This window comes from Salmo salar, chromosome 18 (assembly GCF_965601325.2).
Source record: "Salmo salar chromosome 18, fSalSal1, whole genome shotgun sequence".
Taxonomy (NCBI): domain Eukaryota; kingdom Metazoa; phylum Chordata; class Actinopteri; order Salmoniformes; family Salmonidae; genus Salmo; species Salmo salar.
In genome coordinates this window covers 46,547,409-46,569,843 of record NC_138308.1, presented here as the reverse complement: position 1 = coordinate 46,569,843, position 22,435 = coordinate 46,547,409, and the positions used below count along the sequence as shown (strand labels likewise).

At 45.1% G+C, this 22,435-nt stretch overlaps 1 protein-coding gene across 1 annotated transcript in view; it reads right to left on the bottom strand.

Moving 5' to 3' along the window:
- LOC106593079 (putative pre-mRNA-splicing factor ATP-dependent RNA helicase DHX32) overlaps nt 1-22,435 on the bottom strand; it is a 25,849-nt gene extending 3,414 nt beyond the window's left edge. Inside the window, exons 1-10 of the mRNA XM_045701162.2 lie at nt 21,835-22,435; nt 18,757-18,950; nt 12,974-13,103; nt 12,405-12,486; nt 11,928-12,091; nt 10,939-11,193; nt 10,672-10,765; nt 9,856-10,005; nt 6,827-7,018; nt 5,269-5,409 (exon numbers count right to left, since the gene is read on the bottom strand). Of these exons, the coding sequence (XP_045557118.2) occupies nt 5,269-5,409; nt 6,827-7,018; nt 9,856-10,005; nt 10,672-10,765; nt 10,939-11,193; nt 11,928-12,091; nt 12,405-12,486; nt 12,974-13,103; nt 18,757-18,950; nt 21,835-22,122 (1,690 nt within the window). The 5' untranslated portion in view covers nt 22,123-22,435. The remainder of the gene's footprint in view (nt 1-5,268; nt 5,410-6,826; nt 7,019-9,855; nt 10,006-10,671; nt 10,766-10,938; nt 11,194-11,927; nt 12,092-12,404; nt 12,487-12,973; nt 13,104-18,756; nt 18,951-21,834) is intronic.

The following is a 22,435-nucleotide window of genomic DNA, read 5'->3' as shown; positions in this document are numbered from 1 at the left end:
TTGCTGAGCGGCCTTTCAGGTTATGTCAATATAGGACTCGTTTTACTGTGGATATAGATACTTTTGTACCTGTTTCCTCCAGCATCTTCACAAGGTCCTTTGCTGTTGTTCTGGGATTGATTTGCACTTTTCGCACCAAAGTAGTTCATCTCTAGGAGACAGAACGCGTCTCCTTCCTGAGCGTTATGACGGCTGCGTGGTCCCATGGTGTTTATACTTGCATACTATTGTTTGTACAGATGAACATGGTACCTTCAGGCATTTGGAAATTGCTCCCAATGATGAACCAAACTTGTGGAGGTCTACAATTTTTTTTCTGAGTTCTTGGCTGATTTCTTTTGATTTTCCCATGATGTCAAGCAAATAGGCACTGAGTTTGAAGGTAGGCCTTGAAATACATCCACAGGTACATCTCCAATTTTTACATTTACATTTTAGTCATTTAGCAGACGCTCTTATCCAGAGCGACTTACAGTAGTGAATGCATACATTTCATAAATTTTTTTTACAATTATTTTCCCCCCCGTACTGGCCCACAACCCTGGCGTTGCAAACACCATGCTCTACCAACTGAGCCACACGGGACACTAGACAGCTAGCCTACCATTAGACACAAATGCACAGCCAATCCATCCAACAAGTATACGTTAAGGACAGTAGGCCTATAACGTGACTCTCAGATGAGGTTAAAATTCAGTTAGAAGCATTCGATTTTGCAATGGCATAGGCCTACATTATTTTGGATTTGTGTGCCCTTGAGAACTTTTCACGCTGAAACATAATGAAATGTTACGCAGTAGAGGTCGACCGATTCTGATTTTTCAGCGCCTATACCGATTATTGGAGGACCAAATATATATATATATATATATATATATATATATATATATATACACACACACACACACTTACAACAATACGGAATGAACAAATTTTAACTTAATATAATACATCAATAAAATCAATTTAGTATCAAATAAATAATGAAACATGTTGAATTTGGTTTAAATAATGAAAAAACAGTGTTGGAGAAGAAAGTAGAAGTGCAATATGTGCCATGTAAAAAAGCTGATGTTTAAGTTCCTTGCTCAGAACATGAGAACATATGAAAGCTGGTGGTTCCTTTTAACTATGAGTCTTCAATATTACCAGGTAAGAAGTTTTAGGTTGTAGTTATTATAGGACTATTTCTCTCTATACCACTTGTATTTCATATACCTTTGACTATTGGATGTTCTAATAGGTACTTTAGTATTGCCAGCCTAATCTCGGGAGTTGATAGGCTTGAAGTCATAAACAGCGCAATGCTTGAAGCACAGCGAAGAGCTGCTGGCAAATGCACGAAAGTGCTGTTTGAATGAATGCTTATGAGCCTGCTGCTGCCTACCACCGCTCAGTCAGACTGCTCTATCAAATATCAAATCATAGACTTAATTATAATAACACACAGAAATACGAGCCTTAGGTCATTAATATGGTCAAATCCGGAAACAAAACGTTTATTCTTTCAGTGAAATACGGAACCATTACATATTTTATCTAACGGGTGGCATCCATGAGTCTAAATATTGCTGTTACATTACACAACCTTCAACATTATGTCATAATTATGTAAAATTCTGGCTTATTAATTACGGTCTTTGTTAGGAAGAAATGGTCTTCACATAGTTCGCAACGAGCCAGGCGGCCCAAACTGCTGCATATACCCTGACTCTGCTTGCACAGAACGCAAGAAAAGTGACACAATTTCCCGAGTTAAAAGAAATTAATGTTAGCAGGCAATATTAACTAAATATGCAGGTTTAAAAATATATACTTGTGTATTGATTTTAAGAAAGGCATTGATGTTTATGGTTAGGTACATTGGTGCAACGACAGCTTGTTAAATCACCCGTTTGGTGAAGTAGGCTATGATTCAAGGACAAATTAACAGGCACCGCATCGATTATATGCAACGCAGGACAAGCTAGATAAACTAGTAATATCAACCATGTGTAGTTAACTAGCGATTATGTTAAGATTCATTGTTTTTATATGATAAGTTTAATGCTAGCTAGCTAGCTAGCTAGCACCTTACCATGGCTCCTTGCTACACTCGCATAACAGGTAGTCAGCCTGCCACGCAGTCTCCTCATGGAGTGCAATGCAATCGGACATAATCGGTGTCCAAAAATGCAGATTACCGATTGTTATGGAAACTTGAAATCGCCCCTAATTAAATCGGCCATTCCGATTAACCGGTCGACCTCTATTACGCAGGCATAGTTACACTGTTACATAGTGCATTTTCCCGGATCTCCAAGATCCATGATTCGTACAGGGTTTAAGTATGTTTATTTCAAAGTTCAAGTAAATTGTTAAAAGCTTAATAATGACATAACACTGTGATAAATGTAAGGGAAGAAAGGTAGTGTTTTATGTCACGATATGTGAAGACTAAGCATTAACTTTCCAGGCTACAAAAGACATCAATTTGTCTGCAAGACATCAATTAATGTAGGCCTAATCAATGGCTGAATGTCATTGGGCACACTTTTTGGTGTTTTGTAAGAGATGTCTATTTCCATTCTTCAAATGGCGTGAGTAGGCTGGCTATACAAGCAGTTTGGATGATGGAATGTTGGAGTGGACGAACACGCACAGGTAGCCTACTTTTTGAAGTGATTTATTTGACAATCAGATGAAAATATCATGACTGGCTGTGTTCATGCCACTTTAAAAAGGTAATATTTTTTATTTAAATGACGTCTATTATTAAATTCATAAATAGAGACCCCCCCCCGGATGTCATTGCGTAATTCGCACACTGCCCAAATGGATCCAATCAAAAAGGGATAGTTAGGCCGAGGCCTGTTGCCTTCCTGTAGCATACATTAGGTAATTCTAGCAACATTGAACAATACAAACATGGTGGTGCTAGCACAGATAGTACAATGAGACATATTTCACAGGATGTATAAACGTGAAGCATCCAGTTGGCGGTTCCACTCACTGCCAAATATGGTAGTGAGAGGAAGCCCACTGGCAGGCAGTGGATTTTGGCCAACATTCTGCAAATTCTCATCAATTAAACATTTGATCTCAATAAAGTTCTGTTTCAAAAAACTATAATCTGTTATAAACAGAGTGGACTATGTATTATAGACTTTACCCTTTGCAAAATAGTTTTTTACATGTTTTTTTAAAGCAAGCTGTTGATTGACTCAATTGACTCAAATGATGTCAATTAGCCCATCAGAAGTTTCTAAAGCCATGACATAATTTTCTGGAATTTTCCAAGCTGTTTAAAGGCACAGTCAACTTAGTGTATGTAAACTTCTGACCCACTGGAATTGTGATACAGTGAATTATAAGTGAAATAATCTGTCTGTAAACAAGTGTTGTAAAAATGACTTGTGTCATGCACAAAGTAGATGTCCTAACCGACTTGCCAAAACTATAGTTTGTTAACAAGAAATTTGTGGAGTGGTTGAAAAATGAGTTTTAAGGACTCCAACCTAAGTGTATGTAAACTTCCGACTTCAACTGTAGATGCATACAGCGCATTCGGAAAGTATTCAGACCCCTTGACTTTTTCCACATTTTGTTACTTTACAGCCTTATTCTATTTTTTTTTTACCTCATCAATCTACACACTACCCCATAATGAAAAAGCAAGAACAGGTTTTTAGAAAAAACTGAAATATCACATTTATATACGTATTCAGACCCTTTACCCAGTACTTTGTTGAAGCACCTTTGGCAATGATTACAGCCTCGAGTCTTCTTGGGTATGACGCTACAAGCTTGGGACACCTGTATTTAGGGAGTTTCTCCCATTCTTCTCTGCAGATCCTCTCAAGCTCTGTCAGGTTGGATGGGGAGTGTTGCTGCACAGCTATTTTCAGGTCTCTCGAGACATGTTAGATCAGGTTCAAGTCCGGGCTCTAGCTGGGCCACTCAAGGACATTCAGAGACTTGTCCTGAAGCCACTCCTGTGTTGTCTTGGCTGTGTGCTTAGGGTTGTTGTCCTGTTGGAAGGTGAACCTTCGCCCCAGTCTGAGGTCCTGAGTCCTCTGGAGCAAGTTTTCATCAAGGATCTCTCTGTACTTTGCTCCGTTCATCTTTCCCTCGATCCTGACTACTCTCCCAGTCCCTGCCGCTGAAAAACATTCCCACAACAGGATGCTGCCACCACCATGCTTCACCGTAGGGATGGTGCCAGGTTTCCTCCAGACGTGATGCTTGGCATTCAAGCCAAAGAGTTCAATCTTAGTTTCATCCGACCAGAGAATCTTGTTTGTCATGGTCTGAGTCCTTTAGGTGCCTTTTGGCAAACTCCAAGCGGCCTGTCATGTGCCTTTTACTGAGAAGTGGCTTCCGTCTGGCCACTCTACCATAAAGGCCTGATTGGTGGAGTGCTGCAGAGATGGTTGTCCTTCTGGAAGTTTCTCCCATCTCCACAGAGGAACTCTGGAGCTCTCTTAGTGACCAATGCCCTTCTCCCTCGATTTCTCAGTTTGGCCGGGCGGCCAGCTCTAGGAAGAGTCTTGATGGTTCCAAACTTCTTCCATTTAAGAATGATGGAGGCCACTGTGTTTTGGGGACCTTCAATGCTGCAGAAATATTTTGGTACCCTTCCCCAGATCTGTACCTCGACACAATCCTGTCTTAGAGCTCTACGGACAATTTCTTCGAACTCATGGCTTGGTTTTTGCTGTGACATGCACTGTCAACTGTGGAACGGTATATGTACACAGGTGTGTTCCTTTCCAAATCATGTCCAATCAATTGAACTTACTAAAGGTGGACTCCAAGTTGTAGAAACAGCTTAAGGATGATCAATGGAAACAGGATGCACCTGAGCGCAATTTCGAGTCTCATAGCAAAGGGTCTGAATACTTATTTTTAATACATTTGGAAAAATGAGGGGAAAAAACGAATACATTTTATAGTAAGGTTGTAACCTAACAAAATGTGGAAAAGTCAAGGGGTCTGAATACTTACCGAAGGCACTGTATAGTGTAGTATTTCACAATGTGATGCTTTTTTGAGCTCAATGGATGTGACTGACTGTCTTTCTCCTTCTACATTTACATTTTAGTCATTTTAGCAGACGCTCTTATCCAGAGCGACTTACAGTAGTGAATGCATACATTTCATACATGTTTTTCTCCGTACTGGTCCCTCGTGGGAATCGAACCCACAACCCTGGCGTTGCAAACACCATGCTCTACCAACTGAGCCACATGGGACCTTCTCTGGCTGTATTTGAGGTAACTAACGTACATGTCTCTCTCTGGCTGTATTTGAAGGCGTTGTAGATGTTGATGAGGGTGAAGTGGTCTCCCTCAGGGTGCCGGAACTTTCTGTGACACTGTTGTACCTCTTGGGCCCTGCCAACAGGTGGCTCCAGGAAGCAGCTTGGAGCTAACGCAAAACAGACAGAATCAATAGGGTGGTTAGCATTGGTGCTAACGCAGACAGACAGAATCAATAGGGTGGTTAGCATTGGTGCTAACGCAGACAGACAGAATCAATAGGGTGGTTAGCATTGGTGCTAACGCAGACAGACAGAATCAATAGGGCGGTTAGCATTGGTGCTAACGCAGACAGACAGAATCAATAGGGAGTATAGCATTGGTGCTAATGCAGACAGAGAATCAATAGAGGTTAGCATTGACGCTAACGCAGACAGACAGAGAATCAATAGGGAGGTTAGCATTGGTGCTAAAACAGACATATCAACAGGGTTAGCATTGTTTGACCAAGCTACTCTCCCCGTATAGTACCTTGTGGCTCATTGTCTGAGTGGGAGAAATAGCAGCCGTCTAGGCTTCAACTGCAAATGTTCAGAGACTAGACTATGTCCATATGGCAGATCAAACAGTCTGGGAGATTATACATTCAAAGGTCAGAGACTAGACTATGTCCACATGGCAGATTATACTGTCTGGCAGATTATATATCCAAAAATCAGAGACTAGACTATGTCCATATAGTAGATCATATACTGTCTGGCAGATTATACATTCAAAAGGTCAGAGCTGCCGATGTTGTTGTCCATAATGGTTAAGACTGCTTATGATGGATATTCTAATATCTTCAGTAGCGGTTATAAAGGCTTTATGGATGTTAACATAAGTGTGTGGGTTTAACCCCATTACAAGACATGGAGGGTGTTCTGCACCAACATGGTTTAAATCCATTTTAGATTAGACCTAATCTAGATTTTGTAAATCTACGTTCATAGTTCATCAAAGATGTGTTGCACCACTTAATTTTAAGACTGGATTAGTTCATCTAAAGGTTAAATCACTAAACTATGATCAGTGATACGTGTCCTAATGGATTCACCATAGCAATATGTTGTAATTCTATGGAAACAAACCAGAACTGGTCATTGCTAGCTAGCCAGCAAAGTGACTTTTCACTTCAGGCTAAGGATGAAATTAATTGCACTTTTCTGTCAAATGACTTTAATGAACATGATAAACCACAGGAGATAAAATTGTTAATCACAAAGAAAATAAAGGACATACAAATGACTTTTAAACAGTGGCAGTTTAGATTTAATCCCAAAACTGAATTTAAATTCGTTTTTAAAACAATAAGATTAAATTTGATCTTGGTTTGATTTCTAAATTAAATTTAGTGTAGAATAAGTATTAGATTGAACTATGATTATTGAAAACGAGGTTTAAAGTTCAGTGCAACAACATTACTAGATAAACCTTGATTAAACCCAGTTTAAGAGTTAATTCATGTTGGTGCAATCCACCCTGAGTGAATCAAATAGAATCAAACTAAAAATGGGCCAAAGGTCATAAGAGTGTAAACTACATACCTGATAGCATAGCTGCGATGGTCACCACCTCGTTCACACAATCAAACTCACAGGATGCCAGCAGAGCCTTGGCCATCTGAGCGTCCAAAGGCAACTCAGAGATTATGATCCCGATCTCTGATAGGTTCCCATCGTCGTCCAATGCTGCGAGGTAATCCAGCTCCTCTAGCGACTGCATCAGAACCTCTGGATCTGTATGGGAAGTAGACATTTTACATAATAGATAATAAAAGAGAAGATCTGGATGGGAAGTAGACAATTTAGATAATAGATAATAAAAGAGAAGATCTGGATGGGAAGTAGACAATTTAGATAATCGATAATAAAAGAAGATCTGGATGGGAAGTAGATCATCCTTTACATCATAGATAATAAAAGAGAAGACCTGGATGGGAAGTAGATAATCCTTTACATCATAGATAATAAAATAGAAGATCTGGATGGGAAGTAGATTATCCTTTACATCATAGATAATAAAATAGAAGATCTGGATGGGAAGTAGATCATCCTTTACATCATAGATAATAAAAGAGAAGACCTGGATGGGAAGTAGATAATCCTTTACATCATAGATAATAAAATAGAAGATCTGGATGGGAAGTAGATCATCCTTTACATCATAGATAATAAAAGAGAAGATCTGGATAGGAAGTAGATAATCCTTTACATCATAGATAATAAAAGAGAAGATCTGGATAGGAAGTAGATAATCCTTTACATCATAGATAATAAAATAGATATATGACAGAGAAAAGACTGAGCAAAACACCTGTTTAGCAAACTGACTTGTCAGTTGATGCTTTGGATTATGATCATATAGTATCTGTTCAGCTCCTCAAGAGATCGAGGGCCTTACTTTAACTGGTCACTCCATGTAGCTACAAAATAAAAATGGCACACGTCAAAAGACATAAGAATACAGAATCAGTATTTTGACCAGAGTAGGGCGCTACCTTTTGACCAGAGTAGGGCGCTACCTTTTGACCAGAGTAGGGCGCTATCTTTTGACCAGAGTAGGGCGCTACCTTTTGACCAGAGTAGGGCGCTACCTTTTGACCAGAGTAGGGCGCTACCTTTTGACCAGAGTAGGGCGCTACCTTTTGACCAGAGTAGGGCGCTACCTTTTGACCAGAGTAGGGCGCTACCTTTTGACCAGAGTAGGGCACTATATAGCGAATAGGGAGCCATTTGGGATGCAGTTTGTCACTGTCCTCAGCTCTCCCCATGCAGCGACAGCCGGGTGGGTCGAGGCTCCCAGACAATGGTCCCTGGCAGGCCACTGTCAGCTCTACTAAAGCACGACTGACTGCCTCTAAACAGGACAGAGCACGGCACATAGCCCTCCATCAGACCACTACCCAGGACAAAACCCTTCCTGTACACTGTACCACTCTACAGTTTCAGCTACGGTTGCAAAATTCTGCTAACTTTCCCAAAATGCCCAGGTTTCCCAGAATTCCTGGTTCGGAGGATTCCAGATATCCTGTTTATTCCCTCCTGATTTTCTGGAAAACCTGGGAATTTGAGGGAAAGTTGCTGGAATTTTGCAACCCTAGTTACAGCACAGATTACACAGGGTCAGATCCATTAGAATGACATATTATAACACATTTAATTAGGGTCTCTGTGGTCACCTCCCGACCACAGTCTAATAACCTGGACCCAGATACAACCAGGGTTTCTAGTCATGCTTCTGCATTGCTTTCTGTTTGGGATTTTAGGCCGGGTTTCTGTATAAGCAGTTGGTGACATCTGCTCATGTAAAAAGGGCTTTATAGATACATTTGATTGATTGGTAGTTTGGTTCAATTCCTTTTTTTCATTTCCAGTACCACCAAGTACATTTTGCTCTGCCCGGAGTAGCCCTGAAGTACCCTCTCCTGTAAGCCTATGGTCTCATGAGTCTTCCCAAGTACCCTCTGGTGGACAGGCCAAGTACCCCCCGGTGGACAGGCCAAGTAGCCCCCGGTGGACAGGCCAAGTAGCCCCCGGTGGACAGGCCAAGTAGCCCCCTGGTGGACAGGCCAAGTACCCCCTGGTGGACAGGCCAAGTACCCCCCGGTGGACAGGCCAAGTAGCCCCCTGGTGGACAGGCCAAGTAGCCCCCTGGTGGACAGGCCAAGTAGCCCCCTGGTGGACAGGCCAAGTAGCCCCCTGGTGGACAGGCCAAGTAGCCCCCTGGTGGACAGGCCAAGTAGCCCCCGGTGGACAGGCCAAGTAGCCCCCTGGTGGACAGGCCAAGTAGCCCCCTGGTGGACAGGCCAAGTACCCCCCGGTGGACAGGCCAAGTAGCCCCCGGTGGACAGGCCAAGTAGCCCCCGGTGGACAGGCCAAGTAGCCCCCGGTGGACAGGCCAAGTAGCCCCCGGTGGACAGGCCAAGTACCCCTGGTGGACAGGCCAAGTACCCCCCGGTGGACAGGCCAAGTAGCCCCCGGTGGACAGGCCAAGTAGCCCCCGGTGGACAGGCCAAGTACCCCTGGTGGACAGGCCAAGTAGCCCTGGTGGACAGGCCAAGTAGCCCCCTGGTGGACAGGCCAAGTACCCCCTGGTGGACAGGCCAAGTACCCCCTGGTGGACAGGCCAAGTAGCCCCCTGGTGGACAGGCCAAGTAGCCCCCGGTGGACAGGCCAAGTAGCCCCCGGTGGACAGGCCAAGTACCCCTGGTGGACAGGCCAAGTACCCCCCGGTGGACAGGCCAAGTAGCCCCCGGTGGACAGGCCAAGTAGCCCCCGGTGGACAGGCCAAGTACCCCTGGTGGACAGGCCAAGTAGCCCTGGTGGACAGGCCAAGTAGCCCCCTGGTGGACAGGCCAAGTACCCCCTGGTGGACAGGCCAAGTACCCCCTGGTGGACAGGCCAAGTAGCCCCCTGGTGGACAGGCCAAGTAGCCCCCGGTGGACAGGTCAAGTACCCCCCTGGTGGACAGGCCAAGTACCCCCCCTGGTGGACAGGCCAAGTAGCCCCCGGTGGACAGGCCAAGTAGCTGTCCTACTATAGTACCATGTAGGATGTCTGTCTGGTAGGCTGACCTGGTCTGGTGATGAAGTCACAGTGTCCCAGCCCTGCAATCTTCATCCTCTTGAGGAAGAGGATGGTAGAGGTGAGGTTGGTCTCCAGGATCTGAGGGGATGTCTCTATGGGGAGTACTCTCTCCTCAGGGTACAGGCAGAAACACTTCCCTGGACAAACAGACAGACAACGTTATTACCTCCGAAATCAATCAATCAATCAATCAAAAAACACACACACACACACACACACACACACACACACACACACACACACACACACACACACACACAGTCAAAAGTTTTAGAACACCTACTCATTCAAGGGTTTTACTTTTTTTTTGACTATTTTCTACATTGTAGAATAATAGTGAAGACATCAAAACTATGAAATAACACATATGGAATCACGTTAAACAAATACAAATATATTTAATATTTATTTGAGATTCTTCAAAGTAGCCACCCTTTGCCTTGATGACAGCTTTGCACACTCTTGGCATTCTCTCAACCAGCTTCATGAGGTAGTCACCTGGAATGCATTTCAATTAACAGGTGTGTCTTGTTAAAAGTTAATTTGTGGAAGTTCTTTCCTTCTTAATGCGTGGGGGGGGGTTGTGTTCCCCAATGCTGGAAGGGGGGCCCTGAGTGAAAAAGACTTGGATCTAACCAACAACCGATGCAAGTCAACTGAATCACATCAAGGAGAGATGACAGGTAGTTAGTACCTGTCGGGTCCAGTCAGCTGCTTCCTGATGTCAGTACCTGTCGGTCCAGTCAGCTGCTTCCTGATGTCAGTACCTGTCGGTCCAGTCAGCTGCTTCCTGACGTCAGTACCTGTGGGTCCAGTCAGCTGCTTCCTGATGTCTGCCTGGCATCTGCTGATGGATCGTAGTACTTCAGAGTTGGCCCTTATCCTGGGATTATACACCTTGTTGAAATAATACATTTTTAAAAAGGACAGGTTAGCCACAGCCATAGAAAGACATATAACTATTTAATAATGTCATTAATTAACTCATTTAATAGGATATCTATGGTCATAGCCTTGGCATACATTTCTAAACTAACATGCAATGCTTGTTTTATGGGGATTAAACTCACATATCTTTTCTCCACTCCTGCGTCGATGACAAAGTTAACAGAGTCTACAGCCCAGAACATGTCCTCTCCCTGGCTTGTGGAGAGGAAAACCCTCCGGCCCCTGGTCGTAACTGTTCCCCTACTCCCCATCCCCTCCCCCAGGAGAGAGGGTGCCCGACCCTGCCCAGGGCACAAGACCACGGGCACCAGCTCCCCCAGGCCTGCCCCCAGTCTGGTACCCTCTCTCTGGAGGATAGCACGGGCACAGACAACCTCCTGTGGGAGGGGCAACACAGTGTGAGAAGTGTTGACAGCACCATACGACTAGTCCTGTGTGGCTACTGGTTAGCATGGCCCCAAGGTCATGGGTTCAATTCCTGCAGGGATCACGTCTAAAAAAAATTGATGCACTCACTGTACCGCGAGTCTCTTAGGATAATAGTGTCTGCTACTTGACCATTACACTCCAGGCTGGATGGTTCAATGTGAGGGGAAGAGAGGGCTTTTATCATGTCATAAAAAGTTAGCACATTTTGCTCTCAGACCCACCAATAGAAAAAGGCTGAGTTGACATCCCTATTGACAGGCTTTAAGCTAATTGTCGTACATATATGGTCAAGGACAACAAGGCATTTCAAAAACGCTTTGTCATTCCAACAGACCACTAGCCATCACAGTCAAACACACTAAAGCACATAAAAACAAAGGCAGACAGTGGCAGACGAGACGGGGGAAATGATCTGGAATGTTGTTTTGCCATCTAAATTCAATTAATGCAAGTACACACCACACATTATTAAAAAAAGATAACATTGTGACAGAAATGCTGTTTATGGACAGAGCTCCTACTTAAGGACAGAGCTCCTGCTTAAGGACAGCGCTCCTGCTTAAGGACAGAGAGCTATGGCATGCCATCATTCAGAACATAGCACCACCAAAAACAAGCAAGTAATCGAGTTACGGACAAATACCGCACCATCATCGCTGTTGAACTGTGTAAATTGTCTCACCTGAGCTGAGGCCAAGAACAGCACCACATCTCCCTCCTCCTTGGTGCGGTGAATCTCCAGTACCAATCTTAGAGCAGAGTAGAAGTAGTCTTTACTACTACAGTTACTGTAGATCACCTCAGCTGGACAGAGGGCCTCCAGACTGACCACAGGGACGTTACTACCTGTAACGACAGTGAACATTACTGTTAGTCCAGTCCGTGTTATCATTATATTGATAACTGAAACAGTCAGAATTCCGTTCCATGTTTTACTCATGTTCTAATGGAGTAACAGAGGTAGTGATCAATAAAGTATCCCCACAATGCTTTGAGTAAAGATCAATAAATAATATATCAGACGCCACAACCTCCATTCTTCTAATCATCTGATAACACAACAACAGGGACCATGTGTTATTCCCCCTGAGTTGTTACAAAGTGCATCTTTTCCCATGAAAAAAAATCAATGAAACATATAGGAGGGTCGTTCCACTACCGTAGTGGGCCCGGAGCCTGTCTGTCATGGAGGACACAGTCAGAATCACCACCCTCAGGTCTGGTCTGTGGACCAGGATGTCCTGCACAATCACAACAACAAAACTTTATTGACATGCAACAAACTGCTGTTACTAGGAATTTAACTTGTGTACACAGAACTTAAAAAAACAAAAATCAAATCAGTGTAGATTAACATCAAATCAGCTGGTATTCCAGAGAGAAAAAATATATTCTCTCTCTCTCTCTCTCTCTCTCTCTCTCTCTCTCTCTCTCTCTCTCTCTCTCTCTCTCTCTCTCTCTCTCTCTCTCTCTCTCTCTCTCTCTCTCTCTCTCTCTCTCTCTTCTCTCTCTCTCTCTCTCTCTCTCTCTCTCTCTCTCTCTCTCTCTCTCTCTCTCTCTCTCCCTCCCTTCCTTCCTTCCTTGAGATCTGACTTAACATCTTGCTCACTCCTTAATCCTGCTTTCTGGAATAATACCCCTAGAATAGAAATCTATATAATCCAACAGATCCTATTATACTGAGTGCCACTTTTAAACAAAGGTCACAAAAGGTCATTCCCACCATACCTGGAGCAGTCCCAGCAGTATGTCTGTGCTGACGGTTCTCTCATGAGCCTGGTCGATGACGATGGCCCCGTAGTGTTCCAACATGGGATCAGACATCATCTCCCTCAGTAGCAGGGCATCTGTACAGAACCTGGAGTGGACCAGAACTGAGTTAACTAATGATGCAGATGGTAACATCTTTCAATGTCGATCAATACACGCTATGCACTCAATACCAGTATGGAGCGTGGAGACCAGAAGTGAGTGCCGATATACACCATATATACAAAAGTATGTGGACACCCCTTCAAATTAGTGGATTCGGCTATTTCAGCCACACCCGTTGCTGACAGGTGTATAAAATCGAGTACACAGCCATGTAATCTCCATAGCTAAACATTGGCAGTAGAATGGCCTTACTGAAGAACTTTCAACATGGCACCGTCATAGGATGCCACCTTTCCAACAAGTCAATTCGTAAAATTTCTGCCCTGCTAGAGCTGCCCTGGTCAACTGTAAGTGCTGTTATCGTAAAGTGGAAACATGTAGGAACTACAAAAGCTCAGCCGTGAAGTGGTAGGTCACACAAGCTCACAGAACGGGACCCCCGAGTGCTAAAGTGCTTAAAAATCGTCTGTCCTCGGTTGCAACACTCACTACCGAGTTCCAAACTGCCTCTGGAAGCAACTTCAGCACAACAACTGTTCTTCGGCAGCTTCATGAAATGGGTTTCCATGGTCGAGCAGCCGCACACAAGCCTAAGATCACCACGCGCAATGCCAAGCGTCGGCTGGAGTGGTGTAAAGCTCGCTGCCTTTGGACTCTGAAGCAGTGGAAACGCGTTCTCTGGCGTGATGAATCCCGCTTCACCATCTGGAAGTCTGACGGACAAATCTGGGTTTGGCGGATGCCAGGAGAACGCTACCTGCCTGAATGCATAGTGCCAACTGTAAAGTTTGGTGGAGGAGGAATAATGGTTCAGGCCCCTTAGTTCCAGTGAAGGGAAATCTTAACACTACAACATACAATGACATTCTAGATGATTCCGTTCTTCCAACGTCATGGCAACAGTTTGGGGAAGGCCCTTTCCTGTTTCAGCATGATAACGCCCCCGTGCACAAAGCGAGGTCCATAGAGAAATGGTTTGTCAAGATTGGTGTGGAAGAACTTGACTGGCTTGCACAGAGCCCTGACCTCAACCCCATCGAACACCTTTGGGATGAATTGGAACGCTGACTGCGAGCCAGGCTTAAATCGCCTAACATCAGTGCCCCTGACCTCACTAATGCTCTTGTGGCTGAATAGAAGTCAGTCCCTGCAGCAATGTTCCAACATCTAGTGGAAAGCCTTCCCAGAAGAGTGGAGGCTGTTATAGCAGCAAAGGGGGAACCAACTCCATATTAATACCCAGGATTTAGGAATGAGATGTTGAACGAGCAGGTGTCCACATACTTTTGGTCATGTAGTGTACATACTTGCATGCTACTTAGTATGTAGAGATGTATTGTCTATGGATGCTAGTGGTAGTAGTATGTTAATGTGGTTATTGAGATATCTCCTTCAGCAGCATCTGTACCTGGAGCTCATTGGGGCGGCAGCTTGGCCTAGTGGTTAGAGCATTGGACTAGTAACCGAAAGGTTGCAAGTTCAAATCCCCGAGCTGACAAGGTACAAATCTGTCGTTCTGCCCCTGAACAAGGCATTTAACCCCGTCATTGTAAATAAGAATTTGTTCTTAACTGACTTGCCTAGTTAAATAAAGGTAAAATACAAAATCTGAGTTAGGGTTTTTATTTAATAAAAATGTACCCCTTTTTCTCCCGTGGTATCGTGGTATCTAATTGGTAGTTACAGTTCATGTTCCATCACGCACTAGCGACTCCTGTGGCGGGCCGGGCGCAGTGCACGCTGACACTGTCGCCAGGTGTACGGTGTTTCCTCTGACACATTGGTGTGGCTGGCTTCCGGGTTGGATGGGCATTGTGTCAAGAAGCAGTGTGGCTTGGTTGGGTTGTGTTTCTAAGGACGCTTGGCTCTCGACCTTCACCTCTCCCGAGTCCGTGTGTGTGTGTGTGTGTGTGTTAGATCCAGACCTGAGAACAGTGTGTGTGTGTGTGTGTGTGTGTGTGTGTGTGTGTGTGTGGGTTAGATCCAGACCTGAGAACAGTGTGTGTGTGTGGGTTAGATCCAGACCTGAGAACAGTGTGTGTGTGTGTGTTAGATCCAGACCTGAGAACAGTGTGTGTGTGTGTTAGATTCAGACCTGAGAACAGTGTGTGTGTGTGTGTGGGTTAGATCCAGACCTGAGAACAGTGTGTGTGTGTGTGTTAGATCCAGACCTGAGAACAGTGTGTGTGTGTGGGTTAGATCCAGACCTGAGAACAGTGTGTGTGTGTGTGTGTGTGTGTGTGTGTGTGTGTGTGTGTGTGTGTGTGTGTGTGTGTGTGTGTGTGTGTGTGTCATTGTAAATAAGAATTTGTTCTTAACTGACTTGCCTAGTTAAATAAAGGTAAAATACAAAATCTGAGTTAGGGTTTTTATTTAATAAAAATGTACCCCTTTTTCTCCCGTGGTATCGTGGTATCTAATTGGTAGTTACAGTTCAACGATGAGGTAACCTCATCGTTGAAACTCCCGTACGGACTCGGGAGAGGTGAAGGTCGAGAGCCAAGCGTCCTTAGAAACACAACCCAACCAAGCCACACTGCTTCTTGACACAATGCCCATCCAACCCGGAAGCCAGCCACACCAATGTGTCAGAGGAAACACCGTACACCTGGCGACAGTGTCAGCGTGCACTGCGCCCGGCCCGCCACAGGAGTCGCTAGTGCGTGATGGAACATGGACTTCCCTGCCGACCCAACCCTCCCCTAACCCGGACGATGCTGGGCCAATTGTGCGCCGCCCCATGGGTCTCCCAGTCACAGCTGGCTGCATCAGAGCCTGGACTCGAACCCAAAATCTCTAGTGGCACAGCTAGCACCATGATGCAGTGCCTTAGACCACTGCGACACTCGGGAGGTGTGTGTGTGTGTGTGTGTCTGTGTGTGTATGTGTCTGTGTGTATATGTGTCTGTGTGTCTGTGTGTATGTATGTATATGAGATCCAGACCTGAGAACAGTGTGTGTATGTATGTATGTATGTATGTATGTATGTATGTATGTATGTATGTATGTATGTATGTATGTATGTATGTATGTATGTATGTATGTATGTATGTATGTATGTATGTGTATGTATGCGTGTGTGTGTGTGTTAGATCCAGACCTGAGAACTGTGTGTGTGTGTGTGTGTGTGTGTGTGTGTGTGTGTGTGTGTGTGTGTGTGTGTGTGTGTTAGATCCAGACCTGAGAACAGTGTGTGTGTGTGTGTGTGTTAGATCCAGACCTGAGAACAGTGTGTGTGTGTGTGTGTGTTAGATCCAGACCTGAGAACAGTGTGTGTGTGTGGGTGTTAGATCCAGACCTGAGAACAGTGTGTGTGTGTGTGTGTGTTAGATCCAGACCTGAGAACAGTGTGTGTGTGTGTGTGTTAGATCCAGACCTGAGAACAGTGTGTGTGTGTGTGGGTTAGATCCAGACCTGAGAACAGTGTGTGTGTGTGTGTGTGTGTTAGATCCAGACCTGAGAACAGTGTGTGTGTGTGGGTTAGATCCAGACCTGAGAACAGTGTGTGTGTGTGTGTGGGTTAGATCCAGACCTGAGAACAGTGTGTGTGTGTGTGTGGGTTAGATCCAGACCTGAGAACAGTGTGTGTGTGTGTGTGTTAGATCCAGACCTGAGAACAGTGTGTGTGTGTGTGGGTTAGATCCAGACCTGAGAACAGTGTGTGTGTGTGTGTGTTAGATCCAGACCTGAGAACAGTGTGTGTGTGTGTGTGTGTGTGTGTGTGTGTGTGTGTGTGTGTGTGTGTGTGTGTGTGTGTGTGTGTGGGTTAGATCCAGACCTGAGAACAGTGTGTGTGTGTGTGTGTTAGATCCAGACCTGAGAACAGTGTGTGTGTGTGGGTTAGATCCAGACCTGAGAACAGTGTGTGTGTGTGGGTTAGATCCAGACCTGAGAACAGTGTGTGTGTGTGTGTGTGTGTGTGTGTGTGTGTGTGTGTGTGTGTGTGTGTGTGTGTTAGATCCAGACCTGAGAACAGTGTGTGTGTGTGTGTGTTAGATCCAGACCTGAGAACAGTGTGTGTGTGTGTGTGTTAGATCCAGACCTGAGAACAGTGTGTGTGTGTGGGTTAGATCCAGACCTGAGAACAGTGTGTGTGTGTGTGTGTGTGTTAGATCCAGACCTGAGAACAGTGTGTGTGTGTGTGTGTTAGATCCAGACCTGAGAACAGTGTGTGTGTGTGTGTGTTAGATCCAGACCTGAGAACAGTGTGTGTGTGTGTGTGTTAGATCCAGACCTGAGAACAGTGTGTGTGTGTGGGTTAGATCCAGACCTGAGAACAGTGTGTGTGTGTGGGTTAGATCCAGACCTGAGAACAGTGTGTGTGTGTGTGTGTGTGTGTGTGTGTGTGTGTGTGTGTGTGTGTGTGTGTGTGTGTTAGATCCAGACCTGAGAACAGTGTGTGTGTGTGTGTGTTAGATCCAGACCTGAGAACAGTGTGTGTGTGTGTGTGTGTTAGATCCAGACCTGAGAACAGTGTGTGTGTGTGTTAGATCCAGACCTGAGAACAGTGTGTGTGTGTGTGTTAGATCCAGACCTGAGAACAGTGTGTGTGTGTGGGTTAGATCCAGACCTGAGAACAGTGTGTGTGTGTGTGTGTTAGATCCAGACCTGAGAACAGTGTGTGTGTGTGTGTGTGTGTGTGTGTGTGTGTGTGTGTGTGTGTGTGTGTGTGTGTTAGATCCAGACCTGAGAACAGTGTGTGTGTGTGTGTGTTAGATCCAGACCTGAGAACAGTGTGTGTGTGTGTGTGTGTGTGTGTGTGTGTGTGTGTGGGTTAGATCCAGACCTGAGAACAGTGTGTGTGTGTGTGTGTTAGATCCAGACCTGAGAACAGTGTGTGTGTGTGTGGGTTAGATCCAGACCTGAGAACAGTGTGTGTGTGTGGGTTAGATCCAGACCTGAGAACAGTGTGTGTGTGTGTGTGTGTGTGTGTGTGTGTGTGTGTGTGTGTGTGTGTGTGTGTGTGTGTGTGTGTGTGTGTGTGTGTTAGATCCAGACCTGAGAACAGTGTGTGTGTGTGTGTGTTAGATCCAGACCTGAGAACAGTGTGTGTGTGTGTGTGTGTTAGATCCAGACCTGAGAACAGTGTGTGTGTGTGTTAGATCCAGACCTGAGAACAGTGTGTGTGTGTGTGTTAGATCCAGACCTGAGAACAGTGTGTGTGTGTGTGTTAGATCCAGACCTGAGAACAGTGTGTGTGTGTGTGTGTTAGATCCAGACCTGAGAACAGTGTGTGTGTGTGTGTTAGATCCAGACCTGAGAACAGTGTGTGTGTGTGTGTGTGTGTGTGTGTGTGTGTGTGTGTGTTAGATCCAGACCTGAGAACAGTGTGTGTGTGTGTGTTAGATCCAGACCTGAGAACAGTGTGTGTGTGTGGGTTAGATCCAGACCTGAGAACAGTGTGTGTGTGTGGGTTAGATCCAGACCTGAGAACAGTGTGTGTGTGTGTGTGTGTGTGTGTGTGTGTGTGTGTGTGTGTGTGTGTGTGTGTGTGTGTGTGTGTGTGTGTTAGATCCAGACCTGAGAACAGTGTGTGTGTGTGTGTGTGTTAGATCCAGACCTGAGAACAGTGTGTGTGTGTGTGGGTTAGATCCAGACCTGAGAACAGTGTGTGTGTGTGTGTGTTAGATCCAGACCTGAGAACAGTGTCAGTAGAACAACATGTCTCCAGAGGGATGCTGTAACCCACTTCATGTCCAATGTTGACGTCCATCTCATCAGCCACCCTGAGGGCCAGGTCTACCGCCTGCTGTGAGTGGATCTGGGTAGACAATGCCATGCCGTGCTGGTACTGGGCCGACAGGCAGAACTCTGCACACCACTGGGGGATCTGACAGATGGAGACATTTTAGTTGATCATATAGAAATTCAATTTCAAACAATTTCAGCCCCACATTATCAAAGGGTATTCATCCATCCAATCATTATGCATTCTAGTGAATCCACCAGAGTGACCTGACTCAAACGCGGAGCCGGTGTCGACCGCAACGCTGAGCCGGTGTCGACCGCGACGCTGAGCCGGTGTCGACCCGCGACGCGGAGCCGGTGCCGACTGCGACGCGGAGCCGGTGTCACACTAGCGACAAGGACCAGCTTCTACTAATTGTGTTATGCTAAACTGCTGTGGCAGCAAGTGACAGCTCTAGAGGATTAGTGCCTAACAGCTGGAGGCCAGAGGGAGGGAGGGAGGGAGAGGGGAGGGAGGGAGGGAGGGAGGGAGGGAGGGATGGGGAAAGGGAGGGAGGGAGGGAGGGAGGGAGGGAGGGAGGGAGGGAGGGAGGGAGGGATGGGGAAAGGGAGGGAGGGATGGGGAAAGGGAGGGAGGGATGGAGTTATTTAAGGTTTGGGAATCGCTTCCTTTTGGGTGGTTGTAGAATTTAACGGCTATTTTCAGGATTTTGATAATTAGCTGGTATCGGCCTAATTCTGCTCTGCGTGCATTATTTGGTGTTCTACGTTGTACACGGAGGATATTTTAGCAGAATTCTGCATGCAGAGTCTCAATTTGGTGTTTGTCCCATTTTGTGAATTCTTGGTTGGTGAGCGGACCCCAGACCTCCCAACCATAGAGGGCAATGAGTTCTATAACTGATTCAAGTATTTTTTATCCAGATCCTAATTGGTATGTCGAATTTTACGTTCCTTTTGATGGCATAAAATGCCCTTCTTGCCTTGGAGAAGGGCATTCACAGAGCCAGAGCCGTGAATGTGACTGTGGGTAGGGGACCTTCATAGCCATATAATCAATTTAGCCACAATCAGTGTCATTCTGCACCTAGGGACATTCCCTGTGTAGCACACAGGCAAAAAATACCAACAATCCTTTCTGAAGTTTATACTTGTAGTTCTAGAATCTAATTGAACTATGTTTTTGGTAGCACTGCAGGAAAGAGATCCCATGGAACTTGCATCAACTTCCCGAGTGGCACAGCGGTCTAAGGCACTGCATCTCAGTGCTAGAGGCGTCACTACAGACACCCTGGTTCGATTCCAGGCTGTATTGCAACCGGCCGTGATTGGGAGTCACATAGGGCGGCGCACAATTAGCCCAGCGTCGTCTGGGTTTGGCCAGGGGAGGCCGTCATTGTAAATAAGAATTTGTTCTTAAACTGACTTGCCTAGTGAAATAAAGGTAAAATAAAAAAGGTTCTTCCCAGATCAAATGGATTTTTGTTTAAAACATATCTGGCTCAAACAGAGACACGGCACAGTGCACAACCCCTGGAATGAAGAGCCATATTCTCATAAACCATGTGCTCCTATTTCTGCTTTCGAAAACATTTAAATCAGATTACAGTGAGAGGGAGAGGCCATTCAATACTCCCATCTGTTCCCAGACTCAATGGACAACTGGGTTAGGTTGGGGGATGTGAACTACTAAATTGATGCATACATGACTAATGGGAATTGGGGTATTTACAGGTATTTGGTCATATTAAACCCATGATCTCAGTCATCATACGAAAGGAGTGGATTATTAACCTGGATGCCTGTCTGCTTCTGCTCTCTGGCCACGGCTTCACAATGGAGCAGGCAGAAGCACCAACAGATCTGGGACCAGGGCTAGGTGAGATCAGATCTGAGACCAGGCTAGGTGAGATCAGATCTGGGACCAGGCTAGGGAGATCAGATCTGGGACCAGGCTAGGTGAGATCAGATCTGGGACCAGGCTAGGTGAGATCAGATCTGGGACCAGGCTAGGTGAGATCAGATCTGGGACCAGGCTAGGTGAGATCAGATCTGGGACCAGGCTAGGTGAGATCAGATCTGGGACCAGGCTAGGTGAGATCAGATCTTGGGCCAGGCTAGGTGAGATCAGATCTTGGGCCAGGCTAGGTGAGATCAGATCTGGGACCAGGGCTAAGTGAGATCAGATCTGGGACCAGGGCTAGGTGAGATCAGATCTGGGACCAGGGCTGGTGAGATCAGATCTGGGACCAGGCTAGGTGAGATCAGATCTGGGACCAGGCTAGTGGATTCTGCTGTAAGTAAACAGAGTCATATCTAAAGTCATATGTGTAGCTTCAGGGTCTAAGACATAGGAGACTGTCCCAAATAGCATGATGTTCCCTGTGTAGTGCACTACTTTTGACCAGATCCTACAGGGTCCAGGACAAAAGTAGTGCACTACATAGGCAATAGGGTGCCATTTGGGACAAAAACACAGCTAATGGTATTAATATCAGGTTCCCTGCAGGCTGGAGCTATATTTATAAGGGTCCCAGTTGAGACTGACCTTCCCAATGCAGCCGGCTGGCATTTAACACTTTACAACAAGATCCTGGCAGAAGTTTCTTACTTGAATACTGTCACATTTTGATTCAATAACAACTCTATACTACCCTTATATGGAAAAACTCCAGTGTAAGGAATTATGATGTGGATGAGATCTGGAGAAAAAAAAAGGTTCATAGCAGGACATTAAAAAGGTTTATAGGTAACAGACTATGAAGTAGCTGACATGGTTTTGTATGGAACTAATGTTTAATGTATGGCCTCGTTGTTGCCCTATTAGATATCTTCCACGTGTCATCTATGGACTGTATGCTACTATACAAATTAACAAATTTGCAACTAAAAAATACATAATTATATAAATACTAGATACTGTATTGGGAATCAAAGGGGAAATATTGTTATTCTTTATTATTATTAAAATTCATTGAAAATCACATTTTAGATCTTGAACACTCTCGTATTAATTCCCAACTCACCTGTGTACTTTTCCCAGTTTTAGTTGTACCAGATACTATAACAAGTCGATTGTTCACCAGGATATCCAAAAATTCCTCTCTAGCTTTCCAAACAGGTAGAGACTTTCTCTCTTGCAGTAGTTTATAATATCGAGAGGAGAAGGGCAATCCATCAAATCGGTTCAGTTCCAGACCCTCTCCGAAGACAAAAGCTTCTTCTTCCAGACAGTCAGCAGTTTCCGAATCTGAACAAATCTCTTTCTCCGTCAAATGATTGTCCTGCTCGGACATGGTTGATCGATCCGCCATGGCAATGATAGATGATCCCGTCGAGAGCGCAACAACTGTTGGCAACAGATATAATCAAAGGCACAGAGAACCGTTTATCCCAACAACAAAAAACCCGAACTCATCCATGTAACAATTCCCAACGTTGACTAGGAGTTTAACGTCTGATCCAAACAAGATTTCTGTTCATGTTTTGTTGACAAATGTGAAGAAATTTCAGGACAAACAACATGCGGTTTTTGTTGATATGATTTCGGATTAAAACTCTTATTACCGTTTCGTGACTGTCAATCCGCAGCGCACTGCTGCGCTATTGGCCACTGGCAATGGTCAA